This window comes from Neofelis nebulosa, chromosome 13 (genome assembly GCF_028018385.1).
Source record: "Neofelis nebulosa isolate mNeoNeb1 chromosome 13, mNeoNeb1.pri, whole genome shotgun sequence".
NCBI classification, from domain to species: Eukaryota; Metazoa; Chordata; class Mammalia; order Carnivora; family Felidae; genus Neofelis; species Neofelis nebulosa.
In genome coordinates this window covers 80,879,875-80,894,391 of record NC_080794.1, presented here as the reverse complement: position 1 = coordinate 80,894,391, position 14,517 = coordinate 80,879,875, and the positions used below count along the sequence as shown (strand labels likewise).

The 14,517-nt window shown below is 41.4% G+C and overlaps 1 protein-coding gene across 4 annotated transcripts in view; it reads right to left on the bottom strand.

Annotated features, from left to right (window-relative positions):
- The window catches only part of SEC23IP (SEC23 interacting protein), a 43,022-nt gene that overhangs the window by 7,545 nt on the left and 20,960 nt on the right, over nt 1–14,517 (bottom strand). For 3 of the 4 annotated variants that reach the window (XM_058697954.1, XM_058697951.1, XM_058697952.1), the window contains exons 13-18: nt 9,608–9,805; nt 4,287–4,442; nt 3,760–3,862; nt 2,081–2,266; nt 1,254–1,416; nt 674–775 (exon numbers count right to left, since the gene is read on the bottom strand). In XM_058697954.1, the coding sequence (XP_058553937.1) occupies nt 694–775; nt 1,254–1,416; nt 2,081–2,266; nt 3,760–3,862; nt 4,287–4,442; nt 9,608–9,805 (888 nt within the window). In that variant the 3' untranslated portion in view covers nt 674–693. The remainder of the gene's footprint in view (nt 1–673; nt 776–1,253; nt 1,417–2,080; nt 2,267–3,759; nt 3,863–4,286; nt 4,443–9,607; nt 9,806–14,517) is intronic. The other variant, XM_058697953.1, reaches the window with a different exon arrangement.

Sequence of the window (14,517 nt, the reverse complement as noted above, 5' to 3'; positions counted from 1 at the left end):
GAATTTGCTTTCCTAATTAAAAGGAATAGATATAACGGACAATCCTTTCCCCCGTATTCATGTCTCAAATGTACACGTGATGCCTGGAACCACGGGACCCGTCTTGTAATTGTGGAGTAAGAGCCGAGGTGCAGATGAAAAGATGCCAACAGTGTGGATGTCCAGTGACTTTACCCAACAAATGACACAAGAAACATAAACCTCTCTTCATTTAAGGTACAGTGAGCTGGGTTCTGCTACCTACAACCAAAACAACTCCTAACTGATATTCTTGGGAATGTCTCATTGAAAGAAATTGAAAACAAAAGAACTCAAATTTGATGTGGAATTAGAAAACTGTTAACACATCAGAAATGTAGACTGCAAACCAATTCCCCTCTTTAAGGTCTCTATTCTGAATTTTTTAAAAAAAGGAAAAAAAAAAAAAAACTACTAGGAAGAAACAGAAAAAAGAGAAAATTATAGTCAACATCAACTCCATAAAAAAGACTTCAGAGAGGTGCCCGGCTGGCTCAGTCCAAGTGGAACATGGGACTCTTGATCGCGGGGTCATGGGTTCTAGTCCCACACTAGGCACAGAGATTACATTAAACAAACAAACAAAAAACAAAAACTAAAAAAGACTTCAGAATGAAACATTCACAATGTATACGCATAATAAAGATAAACTCACAGAGTGAGACTGAAGTCCAATCAATGCTGGGGCTGTTCTGGACTAATGTTCATTGTTCGATAAATTTCTTTAAGTAACAGCAGGGCGGTATCTTCAGATTCCCTATCACAAAGAAAAGAACATTTTTACTTAACAGACCATGAGTAGAAATTAACCTCTATGCATAAAGGTGAAAAATGCAACTTTTGTTCTAGTCAACCTACCTAGGAAAGGCAAATGAAAATAAAGTAGTGTACCCTTAAAGCTGCCCTTAAAAACTGGATGGATACCGATCAGCTACAAAACAACTGTGCCGCAATATGAAAGGGTGGCTTTTCAAAGTCCCCACCGCTCTCATTCTGTGAAAGGTATCCCTACAGAAACAGTGTGCAAGTACCAAAGGCCTGTGGTCAAAGTCAGATGACACACTGCCATCTTGTGGACAACAAACTAAAGGGGGAAAATACTGATTCTGCATACACGGCCACTGAAATTAATATTCCATCCCAAGTGATAAATCCGCAAAAGAGTCTCCCTAAAACTACTGTATGTGCTGGCACCTAAAGGCCACGGGAATGTTATCAAAGAAGAAGACACTTACCAATAGCATAAATGACTCTGAAGAGCGAAAAGATATTCATTAAAACTCTCTATTGGCTTTTCTTGAAGAACGTAGTCAATTCGGCGGCCTCCGTTTAGCATTCCCACCTTTCCTAAGTAGTCCTCATCCTTGGAAAAATCTGGACTTTCAACAATCTTTTCTGCTAGAATTTAAACCATTTCAATATCAAAGTCAATCACTTAATCATTATCCTTTGACTTTAGCTGACTTTCTGGGCTCAAGAGAATATCGCTTGCCACACGTAGCGACCTGGGGAGCTACCAGGCTCCCTGCCCATTCCTCCAAACAGCCGGGGGAAGGAAGAGGGGCTGGTTACCCGAGAGAGAGGAGAAAGAGCCAACGAGCTGACAGCAGTTTTGAAGAAAAGGGGTGAGAGAGTTGCAGAAAGAAAGGAAACAGAATTAGAATCTGAAAGAGTCAAAAAACATCACGGCACAAAGACCTATGCAGGTAAAGTCTACAACATAATGACACAGTTCAACAACAGCAAGATAACTTCTCACAGCGAGCGGGCCTTTAACATGCCTGAATACGAGCTTAGCTCTCAACTCTGACATGCCATTCTGGCCTTAGGAGTTTCGACAAAAATTTAAGATTGCAGAGTAAAAAAGTCCAGCAACTATCAGGCGAAACTCCAGGAAAAGGCCGACGTGCATTCTGAAGCAGTTTATCAGAACAGATTTTCCTTTGTAGGAAGAACATTTTAACAAAAGAGACTAGAATGGAAAGGCCTCATTGAACAATTCGTAAGTATTATGTTTACAAACGACATTTGTACTAGAAAATGCCTCAAAGGTTAAATTTACCTTCAACGACTTGTTTTTCTTCTTCTTCTTTGATCTGATTGGCCACCTTTTCCAGTTCTTCCTGAAGCTGAGCTGAAGAGGTGTGAGCGCGGGCAAACTCGTTCAACGTCTGCCAAGCGCTTTTCAGGGAGCTGATGAAGCCCTGCTTCAAATCAGATCCCATACGAGAGAGACTGTCTTTCAACTCTAAAGAGATTAAGACGACATATCAAGTGAATTAGGCACTGGGTAAAATTCTGTACCTCGAAAATTAAAACAAAAGTTAACACCGTCCTCAGACAGGTTAAGACCCCCTCAAGGCCTTAAACGCCAACCACACGGGAGTTTCTCAGCCAAGAACTTTCAACATATAAAAATGTCTTGAGGAGTCTTACTCTGTCATTTTTTTAACAACTAAAGCTAATCCAGCCAAAACGTATACAATTCCTCTCTCCAAAAAAGAAAAGAAAAGAAAAGAGTTCAAATACCATAAAAATTCACGTGTTTTTTTTTTTTTACCGTAAGTTAGAAGAAAAAAAAATAGACCCATAAGATTTAAAAGATGACTGCTTTTCTAATCTGTAATGGTAAAATGGTTTTGAGAATTTGAGATTCTGACATAACCACAATTTAACTTCTTTAAAAATGAAAAAACTCCTGCCCCTTCAACCTTTTCTACTTCAGTCTAATAAATCCTATTTGAACTCAAGGTATTTGAGTATCAAATTTCTCATTTTAAGTCCAAAAGAGCTAAATACATTTTTATTTATTTTTTACTGTTTATTTATTTTGAGAGAGAGAGAGAGAGAGAGAGAGAGAGAGAGAGCAAGTGAGTGCAAGTGGAGGAGGGGCAGAGAGAGAGAAAGAGAGAGAATCCCAAGCAGGCTCCACGCTGTCAGCACAGAGGTAGATGCGGGGCTCGAACTCACAAGCCTCAAGATCATGACCTGAGCCAAAATCAAGTGTCAGACAGACACTTACCCAACAGAGCCACCCAAGTGCCACAAAAAAGAGGTAGATGTTTTTTAAAAGCATGATGTAAGAAAAAAAAAAAAAAAAAAAAGGAAAGGAAACCCCCACTTTCAAATAAAAAGGCATGATCACTTTCCTCGCTCTTCTGTGCTACACTCCCATCCTTTCCACCCAGACCTTTAAACCTATGAGTAATATACACCCTTAACTGGCATAAGAGAAACCTAAACCCCACTTGGAATTATTATCGATCCATTATGTTTAATGAACATTTTTAAAGGGAAAAGTTTATCCTGTTAGCAAGGACATGACAGCTCACTTAACTTAGCATAGGGTTTATTTCCTGATTGTTGGTCCTTCGTTCGTGTTACTCGGCTTCCCAACTCCAAAAATTATGACCAAATTCTATCAAAATCTATGCGTCTCATCATTTTATTACCAACTTCCCCATTCCTAAGTATCTCAACCATTAGAACACCATTTCAAGGAAAAAGTCAACAAAGAGAAGCAACACATTCAAAACCTTTCTTCACAGTTCCTCTGAATGTTCTAATAAATGGGTTCTAAACACAGCAGGCATTTCAGTAACACTAATTCCATCAAGAAAGAACTTCGTGTTAAAATTTTCATAATTCAATTACAAATGACAGGAAACACCTAATTCATTAGGACTGACAGATTCCAAAATGACAAGAAGGAAACAAGTTTTTACAGTATTTGCTTTTTACCTAAATGAAGTCTTTTTCTGCCTTTGTGATGGGGAATGAGAACTGCTTTCAGGTCCAAATCTGGAACAATCATAGGCTCTAATCTATACGCCACTGGATCAAGCTGCAAAGGGAAGAATTGGAAATTCAGGAAAAGCTGTTTTATCTTGAGTTACGTAGCTAAGTTGGGCGACCAAACGGATAACCAGCAAACCAGAGATTTTGATTTCTTCCCCCAGGCTATTCTGGTATATTACCAGTATAATTACACTGGTAATTATAAGGAGACTTCCACGTTTGTGGGTAAAATTACTTTGCAAGCAAAACAACAGAAATATTTCCTTGAACAAAGGCTCTCAGGTAGAGAAGTGTATTGGAAAGCATCAGACTGTTCTCTATTAGGACAGAGAGCTGAGCTGTATGTACCTCAAAATCAGAGTTAGTTCCTAAGAAATAAGGATCTGAGAAGCTATTAGGATGATCCAGACAGGTGTTTCTATGTGGGTGTTTCATCTTCTCCAAAATAAAAAGGAATTCAATTCACTCACTGGATGATAAATATTGAAGAATCCTTTACAGGTGGGAAGCCTGTAGTTCTCATCTATCCTATCCACTCCTCGAATAGTGAGAAACATACCAATTGGAGATCCCAAGGCAAAGAAAATCTCTGGTTCAAAGTCTAATGAGTTGTAAACAACAGAAACCTAGGAAGAATCAAAAATAATGAAAGATCATCATTCCAATGGCATATAATAGAAAATTCACAAGTTCAAGCTGGAACTGCACTTAATTAAAATCACCTCAACATAGATGATGTCATTCTAGGTGTGGCTTGTGAGGCTTATAATCACTGTCACAGCTATTTTAAAAGGGACTAAAAACTCTCTCTTTAAAATCTTCACAGGCTTCTCCATCTTCTGTCTATATTTCTCCTTGTTGTACAGCATAGTATGTACAGTACACAGGAAGCATTATATTTACTTTGGTTATAAATTACCCTTAAAACTGCAGACTCTAGCTTCAAACTGCCTGGGTTTGAATCCTGGCTCCACGCCTCACTATGTGACCTTGGGCAAGTTTCTTAACCTCTCTTGCCTTAGCCTGTGTCCTCACCTATAAAATGGGGATCATAACAATGCCAAACTCATAATGGGGTTAAAAAATCAAGAACCTAAACCACATGAAGTGCTAAGCACAGGGCCTGGCGTTCGCCAACTGCTACCTCTATTCCGGCTACCACCTTCGTTTGTTCAAGCAAGTTGCTTTCCATTAGGAAAACGATGTGCCCCCAAAGAGCTGTTTTGGGACAGCTTGCATGTAGTGTCGCAGCCCGCTGAGAACTGTCGAGATTAAGAAAAAGCACCTACATCGGTGCCACTCTACAGTTTACAGAGCTCTTCTGTTTGCTGCTCAGTGGCAGGATACAGGCCTTTGTCACCCGAGTACCCTGAGAACGAAGAACAATCCCCACGTGCACGACAGAGGCCCACTGAAAGGGATGTAGGCAAGATGATCATGTCACCCCTTGGATGAAGGTGTCACTTCTCGGATGAAGACGGTTAAGCTCAGACAGGTGGCACCACTCACCCGAGAGCACTCAGCCGGGGTGGCAGAACGAGGACTTCTCATTCCCACTCCGATGCACCCTCGACTACACTAGGCTGCCCCTTCCAACAAAGTGTGGCCTGCACACGCCTTGGCTTGTCCTTATATGTGCAAATTCAATGGTTTCTGCTACTGATGAGGGCCACACAGAATGTGCTCCCAAGGTTACCCACTTCCCCCAGCTCCAGACAAGAAAAAAAGGAGAAAATCCAAAGTTAAAAGGAAAAATACCAACCAGAGAAGGTTTTTACCACACAGATGACAAAGACCAAATACCCTTAATATACAGAAACTCTTCGATATCTGTGAAGGGAAAAAGAACTCAGCAGGAAAGTAGGTAAAATCAGCACTTCCACAAAGAAATCATGCCAAACAGACGTACGAGCCAACAGCTAACTTGTCTAGTGCTCAGAAACACAGCGAGGCGCCATTGTCCCCACAAGGTTATCAGATCAATGAGATACTAGAAAGAAAGTAAAAGTCCTCTGTTTTCACGAAACAGTTATTTCTTCAGAAGAAAGAGACCAAAGTGACAGCACTGACTATCCGTAAAGGAGGCATGTGTAAAGGGTAGCACCAGTATCAGTGAGGAGAGCGGACGGGGGTCAATGCTATAAACTGCTAGCCAGAGTACAAACCGGCAGAGCCTTTTCAGGGGCAAGCAGACAGAACTACCAGAATTTTGTGTGTACGTTCTTGGGCCCAGCTATCCCACTTGTACTTATTTAGCTAAAGGAAATAACGAAGAACGTGCACAGAAAATTGGTTTAAAAGTGTTTATCACTGGGTGGCTCAGTCAATTAAGTATCTGACTTCAACTCAGGTTATAATCTCAAGGTTGGTGAGTTCGAGCCCTGCATGGGGCTCGCTGCCATCAGCATGGAGCCTGCTTCGGATCCTCTGTCTCCCTCTCTCTCTGTCTCTCCCAGGCTCACTCTCCCTCTCTCAAAAATAAATATTAAAAAAAAAAAAAAAAAAGTGTTCATCACCGGATTACTTAAAAAGGTGGAAAACCAGAAACTGCCTACATGTCCGATGTTATGGGTGAACTGTGTCCCCCACAAGATACATAGCACTTCCTCAGACCTTATTTGGAAATAGGGTCTTTACAGCGGTAATCAAGTTATAATACGGTACTCGGGTGGGCCCTAATCCAACATGATTGGTGTTACTATAAAAAGGGGAAATCTGGACAAAGAGACAGACACATAGAGAATGCAGACACAGGAGGAGCCATGTGAAAACAGACGCCTGGAGAGCTACATCTATAAGCTCAGGAGCCCCTGGAGGGCCGCCAGAAGCTGGATGAGGCAGGAAGCGTTCTTCTCCGTAGGTTTCAAAGAGAGCGTGTCCTACTGACACCTCGCTAGACTTCCAGCCTCTAGAACTGAGACAATAAGTTTCCGTTGTTTAAAGCCACCCAGCGTGCGATAGATACTTTGTTACGGCGGCCCGAGCAAGCTAATACATCCGGTAACAAGTAAGTGACAAAATAAATCATTATCTTTCCAAACAGTAATACAAGGCAGTCATTAAAAATGACAGAAATATTTAGACATGGGAATATATTCATAATATAGTGTTTGAAAATAGCAGTAGAATGTTTTGGTAAAACACTATGTAGTATTTTCCCATTTTTATTAAAGTATATATATATATAAATATATGCTTAAATAAAAGTCGAGAAGGGCTTGTTCAAACACTTCACAGTGGTTAGTTCTGGCTAAGGAGAATATGATGTTATTTCTTTTCTCTTGCTTAAGCAGAGTTTCTTGGCTTTCCGGCAACAAGCCTGCACACAGGCTATTGTCCACACTGCCCCATAGGCCTTTGGGTAACAGACCCTACTTGCCCACATTGGCCCACCCCCCACAGAGATGGCATGTGACTTGGGCTGGGTGATATCAACTTGTGCCCCATTCCCCAGGCAATATGAATTGGCCAAAATGGACTTATAACCCAAACTAGGTCAAGTAAATTTTCCTAACTGGACCAACCAGGGGAGATTCCTTTTCCTCTGTGGTCATAAAGCTATAAGGAAAGGAACATACAGTCAATGACACCCATGAGCCCAGGTTCATGGAGAAGGCCAACTACCAGAGAAGGGCATGCAGTGAGAGTGTCCTGGTCACAGGGAGTCCCTGGTTCCACAAATCTTCTATGCTCTGATCCTTCACAGTTAAATGAGGAAATACCTGCCCTTCATTTGCTAAAGTATGCTCAAGTTTGCTCATGTTTAAAAAGAAAGACATTTTAGAGGCGCGTGGGTGGCTCAGTAGGTTAAGCATCCGACTCTCGATTTCCTCAGGTCATGATATCACGGCTCATGGGTTCGAGCCCCCACATCAGGCTCCATGCTGACAGTGCAAAGCCTGCTTAGGATTCTCTCTCTCATTCTCTCCGACCCTCCCGCATTCTCGCTCTCAAAATAAATAAATAAACTTAAAAAATAATAATAAAGCGTTCCTGGGTGGTTCAGTCAGTTAAGTGTGCAACTTTGGCTCAGGTCATGATCTCACAGTTTCTTGAGTTCAAGCCCCACGTTGGGCTCCACGCTAATAGTGTGGAGCCTGCTTGAGGTTCTCTGTCTCCTTCTCTCTCTCTGCCCCTTCCCCATGTGAACTGTCTCTCTCAAAGTAAATGAATAAACATAGGGCACCTGGGTGGCTCGGTCGGTTAAGCATCCAACTTCGGCTCAGGTCATGCTCTCACAGCTTATGGGTTCGAGCCCCATGTCAGGCTCTGTGCTGACAGCTCAGAGCCTGGAGCCTGCTTGGGATTCTGTGTCTTTCTCTCTGCCCCTCCCTCGCTCATGTTCTGTCTCTCTCTGACTCTCAAAAATAAATAATAATAAATAAATAAACTTAGTGATAAATAAAAAGAAACACATTTTAAAAAATGCAATCTTTATCAGTGAATTGGGTTAAAAGCTTGAATAGACTGTAATAAACACCTTGTTCCATTTTCTGCCTTCTTTAAATCAGTCATGAATTCCTTTATGATAAGGAACCTTAGAGACCCAACTATAAATACACTCAAAAATACAATGTCTATAAAGATTTTAATACTCCCAAGCCACTGAGATACAAGTATAGTAAAGTATACTATTAAATGAAGCACCACTGACTCCTTGGTTTTTATAGAAATTTTCTGGGAAAAAAAAAAAAAGAAATTTTTTCTCCGAGGGAAGAATTGTGAATACTAAAAACTGTAAGTCAGGTGAATGCAGCAAGTTTCTCTCACAGGAATCTAAGGATATATTAGTCTCCCCTCATCCAAGGGGATACACTCCAAGACCCCCAGTGGATGCCTGAAACCTCAGATAATCTGGTACACTATACACCACGTCTTTGCCTACACATACATACCTACGACAGTTTAATTTATAAATTAGGTACAGTAAGACATTAACCACAATGACAATAAGACGGAACAACTGCAACAATATACTATAATAAAAGTCATGTGAACGTAGTGTGTCTCTTTTGAAATATCTTCTTGCACTGCACTCAGCCTCTTCTTGTGATGATGTGAGATGATAAAAGGTCTACGTGATGAGATGAGGTGGGGGGAATGACGTAGGCATGTGACGTAATGTTAGGCTACTGCTGACCCTCTGACCATGTATGTCAGAAGGAGGATCGTCTGCTTCCAGGTCACGGTCGACCTGGAGTCACTGAAAACTGCAGGTACCTGGCGTCTACTGTGTTCAGAACATAATTTTCTTTCTAAGTACTGCCACTCTGTTGCTGATGCCTATGAGAGACTAATACTATAAAACATAAAGTACTGCTACAAAATAATGGAAAAACAAATGAAAACAATTTCGAAAGTAGTAACGTTCAGCACACAATCCCTTATTTGGAACATTTCCATGAAAGAAGCATACAATCCTACTGAATGCAAATCAGTTTTCTCCATCGCCCCCCATAAACGTTGAATTTTTAAAGAATTTAAAGCCAACTCGGGGCGCCTGGGTGGCTCAGTCGGTTAAGCGTCCAACTTCGGCTCAGGTCATGATCTCGCGGTCCGTGAGTTCGAGCCCCACGTCGGGCTCTGTGCTGACAGCTCAGAGCCTGGAGTCTGTTTCAGATTCTGTGTCTCCCTCTCTCTGACCCTCCCCTGTTGCTCTGTCTCTCCCCGTCTCAAAAATAAATAAAACGTTAAAAAAAAAAAATTAAAAAAGAATTTAAAGCCAACTCAAATAAAAAAGATACACGATTCCAATATAAAATTTGCAGCCCTAATCAACATATAAACTTACCTGTCCAGTGCCAACTTCAAAAGACTCATAATCAACATGCACACAAGACACATAAGCACCAACTGGAAGTTTCCTCTTGGACTCATTAGATTCTGAGGGGAGAGAAGCCATCTCTTTAGCTTTCTGAGCACTTTCCTCTTGCCCTTTTGTCGAAGCAGCCATCACTGCCTTCTTTTCTGATGCTGCTTTTTTCTGTTCCTGTGAAACACCAACAATTCATAACATAACCTTGAGGAAAAGTTCAGTTAATCAGCTATCACTATGGAACACGTTATGTTGATGGTAAGGAATCCTCAGTCATTTCTTAGGCAGTGTGGTGATTAGAGAAATGTCCTTTTTAGAGACACACACTAAATATTTAGGGAAGAAACACCAGGATTTCTACAATTTACTTTAAAATTCTTAAGAAAAAAGGGGCGCCTGGGTGGCTCAGTTGGTTGAGCATCCGACTTTGGCTCAGGTCATGATCTCACAGTTCATGAGTTCGAGCCCTGCATTGGCTCTGTGCTGACAGCTCAGAGCCTGAAGCCTACTTCAGATTCTGTGTCTCCCTCTCTCTGCCCCTTCCCTACTTTCTCTCTCTCTCTCTCTCTCTGTCTCCCAAAAATAAATAAACATAAATAAATAAAATGCTTAAGAAAAAAATGACTAAGAGACTAAGAAAAACAGCAAAACAGCAACAGTTAAATCTAAATACTGGCTATCATTATACTATTCACTCTACTTTTCTTTTTTTTTTTAATATATGAAATTTATTGTCAAATTGATTTCCATACAACACCCAGTGCTTATCCCAAAAGATGCCCTCCTCAATGCCCATCACCCACCCTCCCCTTCCTCCCACCCTCTATCAACCTTCAGTTTGTTCTCAGTTTTTAAGAGTCTCTTATGCTTTGGCTCTCTCCCACGCTAACCTCTTTTTTTTTTTTCCTTCCCCTCCACCATGGGTTTCTGTTAAGCTTCTCAGGATCCACACAATCACTCTACTTTTCCATAGAACTTAGATTTTTAATAAAAAATGCCAACTTCTTCCTTTATGGTCTCAACTTTAGACAGATTAAAGTGCCATATAATTGTAAAATACATACTTCCCATAAAGATATGAATTTGGGGAGAAATTTCTTCATTCAACATGTTTACACCCATCATGTCTACATGGAGCCACTGACCAATTTTCCTCAAAACCATTTTGGGAAGAATGGACGAGCACCCTACAGCTAGAGTCACACAATGGAAAAACTACTCAGAGATAAAAAGGAATGAACTGCAAATGTTGCAACAACTGGATGAATCTGAAAAACATGATTGTGAGTAAAAGAAGCCAGATACAAGAATATATGATACTGATTCCATTTATGTGAACTTGAAGAGCCAGCAAAACTCCACAATGATGGGAAACCGAAGTAGTAATCATACGGCAGGAGGACTGGACTACAAAGAAGCATGAGAGAATTATCTGATGGCAGAAATGTTCTAACTCCCATCTTAGGTGGTGATTACACAGGTGCAAAAACGCTCAAAACTTCTGCGCTGAACAGAAGACCCACGTATTTCCATGAGTAAGGAAGTAACCAAAGCGTTAGGAGCCTCTGTGGAACAGGTGCGCCTCTGCAGTAATGAGATCAAGTCCACTCACACTAGTTTGTGAGCGCAGCCTGACACAGCAGCCCGACAGAGTCAGAGGAACGTGAGCAGCTGCCAGGGGTGGACCGGCCTGTTCACCACAAGCCCACATCTCAGCGGCCCTCGCTCGCCAGGCCGCGCATGACTGCCTAAGTCTCTGCTTAAAAGGGCGCCTCAACAAAACAGCTGGCCAACCGATCTTGTCTATTAAGGACTTCCAAACACCAGGAAATCAGGAATCAAGTCTAATTGGTTAATTCTTTTTTTTTTTTTTTTAACATTTATTTATTTTTGAGACAGAGAGAGACACAGCATGAACAGGGGAGGGGCAGAGAGAGAGGGGAACACAGAATCGGAAGCAGGCTCCAGGCTCTGAGCCATCAGCCCAGAGCCCGACGCGGGGCTCGAACTCGCGGACTGCGAGATCGTGACCTGAGCCGAAGTCGGACGCTTAACCGACTGAGCCACCCAGGCGCCCCACTAATTGGTTAATTCTTTAGCAAAAAGAGAATACAGAACTCTCTGCCAGCCTTCTTTTCCACTTCCCAACACACCCCCATCATCTCTCACTGAGTCACTGAATAATCACAATGACTGCTCTGAGATGTGTAACAGCCCCTCACTGCCCCACTGCCCGACAGCAGGGGTTCGCGAACCGCGTCCTCTCAGAAACTGGAGCAAGAGGTTTACAGGGGCTATATGAAACTATGGCCCAATTCACACACACAAAAATTTTTTTAATGAAGTCAATCCAATTTAAAAATGGGCAGCAGATTTAAATAGACATTTTCCCCTAGAAGACACACATACACATGGCAAACAGGTACACGAAAACATGTTCCACATCACTCATCATCAGGGGAATGCAAATCCAACGCACAATGAGGCATCACCTAACAACTGTTAGAATGGCTATCGTCAACAACGGCAAGAGATAACTAGTGTTGGAAATAACGTGGAGAAAAGGGAAAGCTTGTGCACTGTTCATGGCAATGTTACCTGGCGTAGCCACTACAGAAAACAGTATGGAAGTTCCCACCAAAATTAAAAGTAGATATACTATATGATCTCTAGAGGGATAACCAAATCAAACAAAATCACGGTCTCGAAAAGACATCTTCTACCCCCATGTTCATTATAGCATTTTTTACACAACAGCCAATATATGAAAGCAACCTAAGTGTCCACTGATGGATGAATGAATAATGTTTTGGTGGGTGTGTGTATAAATCTGTGTGTGTGTGTGTGTGTATCTGTGTGTGTGTATATACACGTAGGAATAGTATCTATCAACAAAAAAGAAAGGAATCTTACCACTTGCAACATGGATGGACCTTGAGGGCATTATGACAGGTGAAATAAGAAAGAGAAACACAAATGCTATATGATCTCACTTAAGTGTGGAATCTAAAAATCAACAAACTTATAAAACTTGAGAACCATTTGGTGTAGCCAGAGATAACGGCTGGAGGGTACGAGAAATGGGTAAAGGGGGTTAAAAAGTACAATCTTCCAGGTACAGCATCTAAAAAAACCTTTTTAACCAAGCTGATAATAGAATTGTTTCAATTTTAAGCTGACCTCCAATTTTTTTTCCTTTAGCCCTCCCTATCAGCCAGTAGGCCCTAGCCAATAGCAAAAGAAAGCAAATGTTAATGGCAAAACCAGGAAGGAATCAAAATGTTAAAAACTCATTTATCACAGACACATTGCTCATGGCTGAAATTTTATAATGTGGTTTATGGTACATATTTTTAAATTTTAACATGTCTAAAATAAAAATTAAACTTCAGACTAAACAGATAATTTGATACTAAGTCGTAATTTGTGACAGAACTAATAAGCAGGAGAGTATTTCATGGTATTTCTTTAAAAGCACCATGACTTTTATGGCACCTAGGTGGCTCAGTTGGTTACACATCCAACTCTTGATTTTGGCTCAGGTCATGATCTCCTGGTTTTTGAGATCAAGCCCCGTGTCGGGCTCTGCATTGACAGCTTGGAGCCTGCTTAGGAGTCTCTCTCCCTCCCTCTCTGCCCCTCCCCCTGCTCACATACATATGCACTCTCCCTCTCTCTCAAAATCAATAAATAAACTTAAAAAAAAAAAAGTACCATGACTTTCATGGCCATAAAAACATGCTTGAGAACCACTCCCTTATAAAAGAAAATCCAAACTCCAACACCTGCCATTCCCGCCTCCAGGAACCTTTGTCCTACAGTATTCCCAATTCACCTGTTTCAGCCCCAGGAAAACACAAGCCCACTCCTGGAAAGCCATCTCCCCTTATCCTCTCTCTCCTTCAAGCTCAAGCATCGGCATTTAGAGGAGTCTTCTCTCCCCATTCCCAGCCCCTTCTCCCCAGGCCAGAAATACCACCCCTCCCCTGGCTGACAGCACAGACGACGCTCTGTTCCAGGACCGATGCATCATTTGTGGTCAGATCTCTGCCCCTAACTAGACCACATAACCTTGTTCGTCTCCAAATCCCAAATACCGAGCATGGTGCCTGACCCAAAAGATATTCATAAGATGCCGAATAACTCAACTACACAAGCTAATCGTAACAAGTCAGTTCTATGACTTTACAGTCCTATTGCGTATAAAGTGACGTATGTGAAGTTCCAAACACGGGACACAAATAGAAGAACCACAGAAATTCAAAAGATGGAAGGATCAACAGAGACCATGATAACAACAATAAAAATAAAGTAGCCACCCTAAGTGCTAATTTTTCTAAGTATTGAGAAAATCTGTCAAATTAATTTGATTAATAAATGAAAATTAAACAAGTGAGTTTTTCCCCAGTTGTTCTATTTCTTTCTGCATGCTTTTTAGTTGTGGCTTTGTTTTGTATTGTTAAGAATTTTTGCTTTTTGGTTGTTACTAATTTAATGAGATTTTACTAGTCTGTTCTTGTTTCTTTCCATGGTGAGGACTGAGAAGGGAGAACACGAGCTAACGTTTACTGGGGGCAGAGCCGACACGTATGACTTCATCCTCACTGCCGCTCTGTAAGGAAGGTTTTACAAATGAGGGAAACAAAGGATCCGAAAAGTGAAGCAAATTGCTCATGAGTAAGTAGCCAGTAAGTAGTTGAACTGGGAACTAGGGTGACCAATCCATCTTCCTGTCCAGGGCCTACCCAGTGTTTGCACCAGGAAATCCCCAAATACCAATTTTAAAACTGCAAGTCCTTTGGCCTGGGAATTCTCTCGGTTCCAGGAAAATCAGGATGGTCAGTTACCCTAACTAGGACTGAAATTCAGCTCTGGCTGCCTCCGAA